Raw genomic sequence first — 12,284 nt, forward strand, 5'->3', positions numbered from 1 at the left:
TCTGTCAAATGTAGGAAAAAAATCTGAATAGTGATTTCTTATTTTCCATTCTTTTTTTTTTTCCCCAAAGAATTGTTCCTAGTAGTTTTCTAGTTGGACACTGAGAAAATAGACTTGAGCATTTCTACTTTAGAGAAACATATCAGAACTCCTGAATCTTGGGCAGGAAATTTAACAGTGTAAAACAAATGAAAGAACAAAGGAAGAGAATGCCGTCTCACCACCCAGGTGTCACAAACCTTTAGTTGATTGATGTCTAATATTTACAAATGCTTGTGCTGTGAGGTTTGCGTCTTTTCATTGAAATCAACATAAAGAATATGTAAGTGCTTTGCTACCCTGACACAGAGATTACATCACTAGTTAATCGCAAAGGCCATGACTTCCTCATCACAGAACACTAACCCTTCGCCCCCAGTCAAAGCTAGGAGCAGACCTAGAATCTACAGTTAGACTGCGGGACAAACTCACCCAAAGCGAATCCTAGTGTGCCCCCTCTGAGTGGAACAGCAGTTGCCTCCACAGCTCACTGGCTCACAAGTTTTTTATATTTTGAATATGTGCTTTCAAATGGCAATACCAGTCATACCTACACGCACATGTCTTTGGTGCTAACGTTTCCATTTGTGTTTGATTTGTCGGGGCAGTAAGACACTCGGCACTCCTGTTCCCTTTTTGTTTGTGTACTTTATTTTTTTCCCCTTTTGCCATGTAGCAGACAGTAAAGGGAGACGGATGTGTACAGTCCTTTCAGCTCGAACATTCTATGGGGAAAAAATGTTGAGCAAAAAAAAGGATATTTAAAAAGAAAAGGGGGGATATGTTTTAAACTGTAAATTGAAGTGGAATGAATCAACCAGAAAAGAGAGTGACAAGGAAATGGGTGAAAGAAGAGAAAAAACAATCAGCCCGACAAAATCAATGGACAAAGAGGGACAATGAAAGCACTAAGGAGGCTTATCTTAAAATACTCTCTGGACTCTAATGGAAGATATTATGTGAAGGTTGTGAAAAATTGTGCTAATGAAACCTTTCTTCTTTTTGGAATATGTCCAGGCTTGAAATAATTTTGCATAGTTACCCTGTATCATCATATTGCAAACTCTAAGATTAGAAATATTCAAACTGTCCAGGCCCTGTAACTTTTCCAACAAAACGTTCTGTTGGAAATGGTTTCCTTTCAGATTTCTCTAAAAGATTACTCAAAGACCAAACCGTGCCACACCATTGGTGGCGGGGTTTTATGTCGAGAAATCTATACCGGTGCTTCTCAAACTTCAGCGTGCTCAGTTTCCCATTCAGTAGATCTGGGCTGGGGCCTGAGAATTTTCAATTCTAAGTTCCCGGGCGACGCTGAGACTGTTGGTCCCAGGACTGCACTTTGAGAACCACGGCTATATGCCAAATAGAAATACAAATGCTTCTGAAGAAGCTCGCTTAGCCTAGGATGGGCATAACCTCAATTTCATGTCCTTACAGCCCTGCCACTTTAATCTTCAACTGAGGGAAAGTGGGAGGGAGAGAATTATGCTTGTGATTTTTCTCTTTCATTCTGTAAAAAGAAAACTCTGAGCCCACACACTTAATTATCTGCGATGAGGTCATTTGCACCTAGGTCATTTATTTAGGCAACAAGTAGTCTTGCTGGAGGTTTTAAGGGGGTTCTTAGCAGGGCAGTGTGTGGCTTCCAGGTTCCTGGGACTACCTTAAATCGCCTCCTCGGGCTTGCTTGCTTTTTCTTTTCTTTTTCCTTTCTGTTTTGAAAGCCCCGACTGCCAGGTCTCTGGGAGTCCGGCTTCCCAGGTCGCTAGGTGGGGGCGGAGCCCAGCCCAGCCCCTCCCCGTCTGCCCGCAGCGCCCCCTCCCAGCGCGCTCGCCGCCCGCCGCCCGCGCGGCTCCTCCGCAGTGCTTTCAGCTGCGAGCCTGGGCGGCGGCGACGGCGCTCCGCTGACTTTCGGGGAGCCCGGTGGCTCTGGGAAGCTCACTCCTCCGCTCGCGCCCTCCCCCGACCGCGCAGCCCTTGCAGCCATGAGGGAACAGCTCAAAGGGTAAGTGCATCGCGACCCCCTCCGATCGCCGCAATCGGTGCACTTGTGGCTCGAGCAGGGGGCAACCCGAGGCGGCCGAAACTTGGACAGGCGCAGCAGCTGGCCTCGGGGCACCGGGCGGGCGGCGGGGCGTCGAGGAACCTCCCCGCGGTCCCCGCTGCACCGCTGCAGGTGCGCCCCCGGGGCTTCCTCCCAGCGCCTAGCTCGCTGGGAGCCCCTTCCCCTGGCTTTGGGACGGGCTCAGAGAGAAAAAGCTGATTTCTCGCCCTACCCAGAGGGGCCAGCGCGTTCCCCACGCGGGGACTGGGGCTGCGGGAGCTTTTTGCTCCTTTCCGGGCTGTCTGTGTGGACGTGAGCCAGACAGGCTGTTCCTAAATCGTCGCTCGACCTCGCAGAAGGAAGGGGCGCGCGCTGCTCTACCTTCCATTGCGCTGCAAGTGCCAAAAGGTCAACTTTCTGCCTGATTTCTTCCGAGGATTCCAACTGACATTTCCCTCGTTGCATTTTCTACTGTGTTCGTCCCATGCCCCAACACTTGCAGAAATCAGGAGAGAGAGAAAAAGCAGTTGAAACTCAGAAGTCAAGAATTTGACTTAGAGAGAGGATCGAGGGGTTTTTTTCCTTTGCCCTCTGGGATTGAGTGTGGAGTCCATTTCTGGGTGTCCTTCTCTCGCGTTTCTCCAGGTGCCTGTGCTCGCCTTTAAGCAAAGTTTGTCATTCCCGATCCGATCATGACAATGAAAAGGGCAAGACACTTTGTTTATCTCAGTTAAATGTGGAGTTAAGTTTGAAGCTTAAATTGAGAGGGGTTACTTGCGCGAGGGAGGCATATTATTAATTATAAAATGCCTTAACATCATGAAAAATAATGCATCTGATTTAAGTGGCGGACCAGAATCTTTAAGTGAAATCTACGTTCTTGTCCAACAGGCTCTTCTTAGTCTCTCTGCTTATCTTTGCCACCTCTCCTTGTCACCCCCCATCACCCTTTCTCTTTTGCCTAGATTGTTTATTTCCTGTGCCATATCCCCTCTTTGGAGGCTACAGTTGCTCTTGGAGAAGCGAGAGCAGCAAGTGAAACAACACGGTTATATGAAAGGTCTCTGACCCCTGATCACCGTGGAATTGGTTTCAGTCATCATTGTTTGATCTTGGGTTGGACACGACCCTGAAGTGAAATTGCTTTGGCCATAGTTGAGGGTGGATAGGAGTTAAGCCCCGAAAAGCAAATAGAACTGAGGACAAGTAACAGCTGGAACAGTCACCGGGGCAATCATCTTTGCCCTGGCTTGAGCCAAACAGAATAAAATGTTCAAATATCCCAGGGAACAAGAAATGGGGACTAGAATAGGCTTTCTGATGCTTAGATTGACACCCACCCCCCTAACTCACTCCCCACAGTAGCAGGAACTTTTAAATACATTTTCCCATTCCCACCCTGCCAGTATTCCAGCGAGGCAAGCCAAGTTCAACATTCAGCGTGCAAATGCCAAGGTTCCTCTAGAAAGAGAGTCTGATCCCCAGATTAAAGGGAAATGATTTTGTGTGTGTGGATCAATGGGCTCCAGATTATATATGAAGCCAAACTCTAATCCTCTGCAAATCGCAAGAGAACGCTCCCTTTCTATATCGCTGCCTAGCCATAAGTTTCCTCCCTGGCAAGTCGTGGAAAGCTATTTTTTAAAAAGGTAACTGTTTGGAATATTGTCAGTACCAAATAACAGTGGTGGCAGAAGAAATCTTCATTTAATTAGGCAACTGCCATTTCTCTGGCAAGAAAGGTAGAAATTTGTTACTTTTTATAAGTGTTTAATGTTTGTTTTTAAGAAACTAAAAAAGCAATTCCACTAAGTCTGGTTATTCCAGCACTGACAGCGGGAACAGCTCTGAGGCCGTTATAATAACCTTGCACACTACTTGAAACTAAAGAAGGTGGGAGAAAATTTAAATTGTATGGTAGGAAATTAGGTCAGCCCTGCGCTCAGTAGAGTAATGCTTTAATTTCTTATTATTGACAAGTAGGTGTTGCCGGGGTCTTTTGTCACATCCAGTGATTTTGTATTTTAATTTGCGTCAGGTTCCTATCAAAGCCTCAAATAAAAGGGAAAAGAAAGATTATTGTAGCTTGTACACGTTAAAAAAAGAACTCCGAGTTTGAAGGCTGTTCAGAGAGGTATATCTGATGCCAGGTTTTGGAACCAGCAGGGCCAAAATCAATAACGTTTTTTAAAGATTTAAAGAGCGTTTTAAGGATTATTTATGAAGCTAGTCTCTGTGTTAATGTACATGCAATATTTTGATCTATGTTGAACATCGTTGGTCTACGGAAGACTGAACAAAGATGTGCCCATTAAGTTGTGAACAGGTTTCAGAATTTCCTTTTTGGCTGGACAGGGTACATGGGGAGTGTGTTTTTGATGTGAAAAGTGAAGTGCCAAAAAGAGACAGCTACCAAAAAAACAGTACCACCCACCCGTCCACCACCACCTCCCCAGCACAGCATATTTTTCTATTTTGTCTGTATATTCCAGGTAAATGTGAGCTGCTTCTCATGGAGTTATTGACCATTTTCTGCTGTTTTTGGAGACAGGCACTGAGTAAGAAATACAGCTGTAAAATCTGTATTGATCACAGACAAAAAATGTGTTTTGTCCTATACGGTAGACTATAGCTATGAGTTACGCAGATTTGTGTTTATCATTTCCTCCTGTTCATCATCATCTTTCCTATCCATCTTTTGGGGGTTAAATGTGTCCCACTACAGCTTTGGATTCACTACAGATTGAAAATACCCACATACAGTGAAGTGAAGATTTCGTTCATCATCTAGTTAACCAAGAATTCTGAAGCCATTTCAGCTGTGTTGCCAATGGTTTTTAGCATCCAACGATTAAAAGATTATTTTTCTAGTTTTGCGGATCAGTCACACCCTTTATTCTTTTTTTCTTTCCACTTGTGCTCACTTCTTTTGCTTGGTGCTCGTTTGCAATTGAAGTGAAACTAAGACGGCAGAGATGAAATATAAATCTGTTTTTCTAGTTACTTTGCATTGCTTAAAAATGAAAGGTTTGTGTGTTGGAGGGGAAAAGGTAAAAGAAGATTGGGTGTTTGATTTGTTAGAGTTCATATGTCTAGGTTATTCAAGTCCTCCAGAATCACGAGTAATTGGGAGAATGAGTACCTAGAAAGGACTAGAATCTGGAAACACACAAATGGGGGAGGGAAGGTGGGAGCTTAGAATTTCTTTCATCTTCCAGTAAAGGAAATTTCAGGTTACCTAAGGACTGATGAATTTAAAAAAAAAAAAGAAAACTTTAAATCTTTCTCATCATTTTTAGCCACTGGAATAAATTCCTTAAAGATGTAGAAGGTGGGTCTATCAGCAGTCCTGAGGGTGTTTTTGGAGGCAGGGGGCTACCGGAAGCTCTCATTGACCCTATGTGGGATTCTCCTGTCGCATATATGCAAGTGTCTCTTCGCTTTTGAAACTGTATTTGGTTTAAGTGATTTCTTCCCCGCGTTCCTCTGATTTTAAGTCCACTACGGATGGTGGCTTTTCACAGTGGTTCTCTCTGTCTCTGTCTGGTCAGGTTTATCAGCTCAGACAGACGTTTTTCTGCCCGTCTATTGAAGATGCTACAGTCCTCCCACGTGTCGAGGAGGTGGGACATTATTATGCAGTGTGTGGAAGAAGGGCCTATACATGTGGACACACATGCTTTTCCCCTCTTCTCCCTCCCTCCCTGATGCTCACTTATGGATGGCCTTTGGAAATGGCGGAGGCCTAAATGCAGCATAGTCTCGGGACAAGGTAACCTTTCCATGCCGGGCACTTGTGTGCAGAATTGGTACACAATCACTTTACGAGCTAAAAAACGCCCGAGAACAAGCAACACTTTTTTCATGAAGCTGCAAGCTGCAGCCTCCTTGTGCTGTGCATATCAAGTACCAGTCCCGCCCACCCCTTCTCCAGATCATAAACCAGCTTGGTGATGGGGCTTCCTACAACCCCCTAAAGCATGGGCTGCATCTCCTGCTCTTCTTGCTCTTTAAGACTTGGATGGCACTCTGGTACCTTCCCTTGACTGAGAAGCCTCTGTTGCACTCCTCAAATGCGAATTGTCTCTGCGGAAAAGTAAAACAGAAATGGACGTGCTTGCAGGAGATGGAAACAGCCCTTCGCGAGTGAACATTTTCTTCTAAACTTCTTTCTGTTGCTTTCGCTGCTCAATCAATGAATAGTAAATATCAGGGGGCTGGTGTTTGAAGTTGTGTAGTCTGGGGAATTTCCACATGTTTTTGTGACATTTATGATTGTATGATATTTCTCAAACCACAATAAATGTTTCTCCGTTTTGCTTATTTTTTTTTTTTGAAACAGAGGTAATACACTTTAAGTGTTGTTTTTGCTCGCTGCAGAGGGTCTTGGGTTTGGCTGGCTTAGCCGCCCGTGGATCCACATCTATAATATAATCAAAGGTTTGCTTTTAGTGGGCAGTAATTTGGGGGCTACATATTAAGTGCCACAAGGTGCCGGCCACTTACTTCTATCAACTAATCCTGTAACTCTTCCAGGTGAGCAGGCTTGTCCCAAATTTCACAGCTAGTAGGGCACAGAGCCAGAATCTAATCCTAAAATTTAAAACCTGTGCTGAGGTCCTTGACATTGTTCCCTCCCCAAACTCCTATTTCTGTGTGAGTCCTCTGTACTTGCTGCTCTCCTTGAAGTGGCCACATTTAAGCTATTTCTCCTCTCTCCATCCCCACCCTTCCCCCAAAGATTATAAATAGGCCCTGCACATGAGTACCGAAATATCGTTCACGACTGCATTTGACTCTATCAAAGCCCGTCGTCGTGGAATGCCTGAAAACTGGAAATCCGATGCCACAGTGATTTACGTAGATGGGCCAAGTAAGGAAAAGTATATGTAGTTATCTCTCCCGGGTTTATTCATGTAATTGAATGAGGAACAAAGGTGTTTTGTTCTTTTTGTGGCGGAGCTGATAGCCGGCAACCACACTTTGCTAAACTTCAAGAAATGGAAGAGAACTGTGAATGCTTCATTCAGGCCCAAGTAAACACTATAGGAAAAGGTGTAGTGGTGGACAGAGTGCTGAGTTAGAAAGACCTTCTAGAAGTAATAGGAAGAGGGAAGATAGGATATTATTAGTTGGGCAATGGCTATACCTTCAGCTGAAATGAAATACAGCTGTCATGGATGAGATCTAGATATGTACCAGAAAGAGTAATGAGAAACTGTCAGGGGCAGTGAAAGCAAATGAGAAGTGAGGCGATTTATATATTAAACTAATGTCCGGTATCTCTTTGACAGAGTTGAATAACGCTTGTCAGTGTCCTTTCTCCATGTTCCACACTGGATGGGTGAAGAAATCCTGATTTTCGATTATCGATTACATAACAAGGTCATTTTATTATAACAGAAGCACAAGTGACTTGTGAGTGCAAACAAGAAACAAATTCTGGTTCCCGAATAATGTTCATATTGCTTTTCCCTTTGAAAGCAAAGCTGGGGACCTCTCTGTAAGAGGAACATTCTTCACTGCATGATGGAAGTCCTTTGAAGTAAAGATATGGAATGATTCAAGAGCAAACCATGCTTTTTTCCCCCTCCTTTTCTCTACTAAAGTCTCTCTTTGTATTTTATGTTTTAGCCACGAGACCCAAACAACTTGCTGGGACCATCCCAAAATGACAGAGCTCTACCAGTCTTTAGGTAAGGACATGGCCATGTTTCCTCGAGGTTCAATGACAGATGACTTTTAGGATAAAGGAGTTGGTAGTGTGCAGATCATTTTTTGTCTAAATATATCACTAGATTGTTGAAAAGGTGAAAACGACACCTTTCTATCCCAAATTGATGACCAGCTTTACTTTTTTCAGAGGTTCCTTAAAAACAAGGTTTAAAATTTCATTGATTTCTGAAAATTCAGTGTACCTGAGAAGGCCAAAATGTCTTTGTCGTTTTCTTTGCTGCCTAAAAGGATGGAAAAAAATACTTGGAATTAATGGCAGTTTTTTCCCCCATCAAGAAAGAAAACTGTTTCAAGTTGCCCTTGTTGATTTCTTCCTTGTGAAACCAAGACAACGCTTTTGCCAAACCGTGAATGTTGTGTAAAGGAATTATCTGCGGTCTTTCCAGTACTTGTAATTCCTAAGCCTGTCAGGTCATCAGCGTAAACATTTAAATGATTTCTTTACTATGGCTTGTTTTGTGTTTGTGTGAAAGCCTGACAGGTTTTTTTCCCCTTATAATTTGGAATTTTTTGAACAAATACACAGCCTCCAAATAAGGGGAAAACACCCATCTTTTTAGCGCTTGATGAAAGTCCACTCTATACCATTTTAGATCCATCAGCAATAATCTGAAATGAATTCTCTTATATTGTAACTAGTTGTTATTGCTTTTTTTAATTAAAAAAATAGTCATGTCTACTACTAAAAAAATTTGTAAGTCTGCTTTTTTGTGAATGGCCATATTTACGGGCTAAAATGCATGAGGTGAACTCTTTGGGTTTAAGGTTATGTGACAAAACCCATGGGAATAAGAGTGCTTATACATAAATTCTGTATGTGTATACGTAGATGGGGTGTGTGTATCTGTGTGTGTACGTGTGTCTGTGTGTAGCTATTACTCCCTTTCTCTCATAGGTTCCCATTGATTAATGAATTGCAGCTATGGAGACGTTAAGGAATGGGTAGAAGATATTAGCCAAAAAAATTGTTTTCCTAAACGTCCTCTGATTATAAATGAAATTAGTTTCTCCTGAAAAATACAAATAAAAAACATGAAAAAGAAAAGAAGTCACTTAGAATTCTACTAGCCAGAGATATCCAGTACGTTTCAAGTAATGCGTCATTTCAGTCTAGCAGTAAGAGAGAGAGAGTGTGTGTGTGTGTGTGTGTGTGTGTGTGTGTGTATACACAGACATACATACACACACTTCTGAGTCTTCAGGTGCTACATTTTCAGCCCCTACAGAATGTTTCTGGCTTATAATGCTGCACTGTTTAGACCACAGGTGGAAAACTTGAATGCTTACGTTCTGGCAAACGAGGGAACGAAGACTTCGTCTGAAGTGGGCAACGGCTGGGCTGGGGAGCTGGTAGTCCTAGCCCAGTGCTCTCAGGACTTCAGATTTTTCAAGAGAAACTAGAAATCCATCAATAAAAAGCTAATTTAAACTTATCTGGGCTTCCTGATTATAATCTCTGGTTTACACAGACTCAGCCCTCTTGTGATTTTTTCCACTGTCATCATAGTGATCTCTAGTTGTAATATTTGAATTTACTTTTATTTACAAATAATAATTATTATAGAATTAATACTTGTTCATATATTTGAAAGTTTAAAAATATGGACAAACCAACAAACGAAAAAGAAGAAAAAGCAAACCATCTATAACCCACCTCTTAGAGTTAAGTAATGTTTAATCATCTAGTGGTATCTTCCAAAATTTCTTTCTATACATACGTTTTTATAAAAGTTGGATCATTCTGTTTTCTAATCAGGTTTTTTTCACTTAAAGGTAATGTGCCAGGGCCATATTTTCATTTCATTGCATTGTATTCTCTACTGGCTTACTTTGAATTACTCTGTAATGAGAAATCACAAACATGGGTGATGAAAAGCTAATTATGAACTATCAATGAATAAGTGTTCGTACCTTCAATGGGAATTAAATACATTTTTATCGTCATATTTCTCAAGTTTTCTCCGTACTTTGACTATTATGGTAAACTCAAAGCTGGTAATCCGACATGATTTGTGACCTTGGGCAAATCACCGACTTTGGAAGATAATGGACTTTTATAGTTGCAGGGGATTTTAGAGCTCATTTATTACAAACTTTTTCTGTGGTGAAAGCAACTTTATTGAGATAATTTACATATAATAAAATGTAGCCACCATAACTATGTGGTCAATTCCAGCCCCCTTTGAAATTCTGATTTTTGCTATCTGAATGACAAACATCTTGGAAATGAGCTAGGTGTTGAAATTTGCTTTTCAGCTTTCAGAACTACTATTTCCAGTATTTTCATTACGATCAAACAGTACTTGGGCTAATGTTTATCCAAATGTGACTCATCAAATAATGTCTTCCATTTATTGAGAGCCTACTGTATGTGCTGCGTGTGGAACATGTCAGCAACCATCGTGCATGGTGGATGGTATCTACAGCCATATTTCACAGGGCAGGGAAGAAGGGTGCAAAAAAGCCATTTATCAGGGCTACACAGCTGTACAGACTACACTGGCATTTGCCCCAGGTCGTCTTTTAGTATTTTTACTTATCTCATTGATTTTATTAACTTAGTAAAGTATGTCCATATAGGTTACTATGCACTTGCTACAAATATGTACGAATTGACAATTTTGCCTATAGGTAGTTCCTTGAATGGTATTTCTGGAACAAACCATTGCATTTCAAGAAATAGTATGGTGGGTTCCTAGACAGTAGACACATGGAATGACTGATTTAGTTTGTTATGTGTCTACATCCCTGAGATACCTGTAAGATGAAGTACAGTTATTAGTGCCCTTCCCCACCCCAGATTGTAGTGTTTAAGTTGAAATACAAGCATAACATACTGAAATGAAACATTTTCTTTCTTTTTTATTTTTATATATTGACTTATATTTTCCCTCAAGAGGTATCCCTTTCGGTCCAAGTTGTTATTTTGAGCTAGATGAAATGGTTGCAAGCCTTCAACTGTACTCAAGTCGTGAAAGAAATCGTGAAAGCAAAACTGGTATTGTAGGCTAGTGTGTTAAATCTTTTAGACCATACTGAAGTCCCTCTCCTAATAGAATCTGAGCCTCTTGTCTGGTGACATGTTGAGAATGTCAAGATGTTGCTTATGCCCACCATAGCCCCCACCCCAGACACATCTCAACTGTAGAAGCTACAATGGTTCACAATATGCATGAAATGTTACACATTCTTGAATATGCCCACTTCTGAGGAGGTTTCCATTCTCTAATTTGCCAAAATCCCCAACCAGCCTATTCAACACAATTGTCACTTGCCTTGCCCCCAAAAGCATTCAGGTGTTCTCCCCTACTCCTCACTCGTGGTCTAGACAGCATAGTATTTTAAGCCAAAAACATTTTGAAAGGGCTGAAAAAGTAGCACTTGAGCATTAACTGATGGAAGGCCAGGATATTACTTGAAATGTTAATATTGGAGATCTCTAGTTAATAGACTTCTAGGTCATTTTTTCCCAGTTTTCTGCAATGAATTTATATTATTTACATTTAGATATTTTGCAAATAAGTTTCTTCATCAATACCCCTTACCCCATTCTTTAGTGTCCCTACAGCTATAATTCATTAACCAATGAGAAGCTGTGACAGAAAAGCAGCACGATAGCCACACACCCACACACACTCATCACACGTACATATACATACGCAGAATTTACGTTTAAGGCCCCTGATTCCCATAGACTTGGCAGAGTAACCTTAAACACAAGGAGATCATCTTATGTGTTTTTAATCTCTAAATATGTCCATTCACAGAAAAGCGGACTTAAAAAATTGGAGTGGTAGAGAAGACATGGTTAACTTTTTGGATTTGAAAAAAAGCAAGAGAATTCATTTCAGATTATTCTCAACAGATCTAAAACAGCTTTTTAGGGTGAGCTTTCATCAAATGTTAAAAATATTTGTGTTTTCCCCTTATTAGGCTGTGTACCTGTTCAAAAAATTCCAAGTTATGAGGGAGAAAACTGTCAGGCTCCCAGACAAACACAAAACAAGGCCTAGTAAAGAAGTAATTTAAATGTTCATCCTGACGACCTGACAGTCAGTTGGAATTTAAGCATTGGAAAGTCTCCAGAAACTTTTTTACACAACATTAAAAGTTTGGCAGAAGCATTGTCTTATTTTCACAAGGAAGAGGTCAAGAAGAACAACTTGAAAACAAGTTTTTTTTCAGCATTTTTCTATAACTACCCCCATGTGGTGGGGTGAGTCGTATATGAAAAAACAAAGTTTCCCATATCTATTTTTTTATGGGCCTTAATATCCTGTATCTTTAAAATGAGGGTATTGGACAAAAGTGTCTAAGAATTTTGCTTGTTTTTCTCTTATTTTCGGCTGAGCTGGGGCAGGTTGTTTCCAGAACTTGCTGTGATCATAATTTTTCAAGAATTACCTTCGGCTGACTCTGCACACAAATGCGTTTCTAAAAGTTTAATCATTCCTATTTTAAA

The 12,284-nt window shown here is 41.3% G+C and overlaps 1 protein-coding gene across 9 annotated transcripts in view; it reads left to right on the forward strand.

Moving 5' to 3' along the window:
- The window catches only part of DMD (dystrophin), a 2,273,580-nt gene that overhangs the window by 2,131,830 nt on the left and 129,466 nt on the right, over nucleotides 1–12,284 (forward strand). For all 9 annotated transcript variants that reach the window (XM_046672830.1, XM_046672828.1, XM_046672833.1 and 6 more), the window contains one exon: nucleotides 7,721–7,782. In XM_046672830.1, the coding sequence (XP_046528786.1) occupies nucleotides 7,721–7,782 (62 nt within the window). The remainder of the gene's footprint in view (nucleotides 1–7,720; nucleotides 7,783–12,284) is intronic.

This window comes from Equus quagga, chromosome 10 (assembly GCF_021613505.1).
Source record: "Equus quagga isolate Etosha38 chromosome 10, UCLA_HA_Equagga_1.0, whole genome shotgun sequence".
NCBI lineage: Eukaryota > Metazoa > Chordata > Mammalia > Perissodactyla > Equidae > Equus > Equus quagga.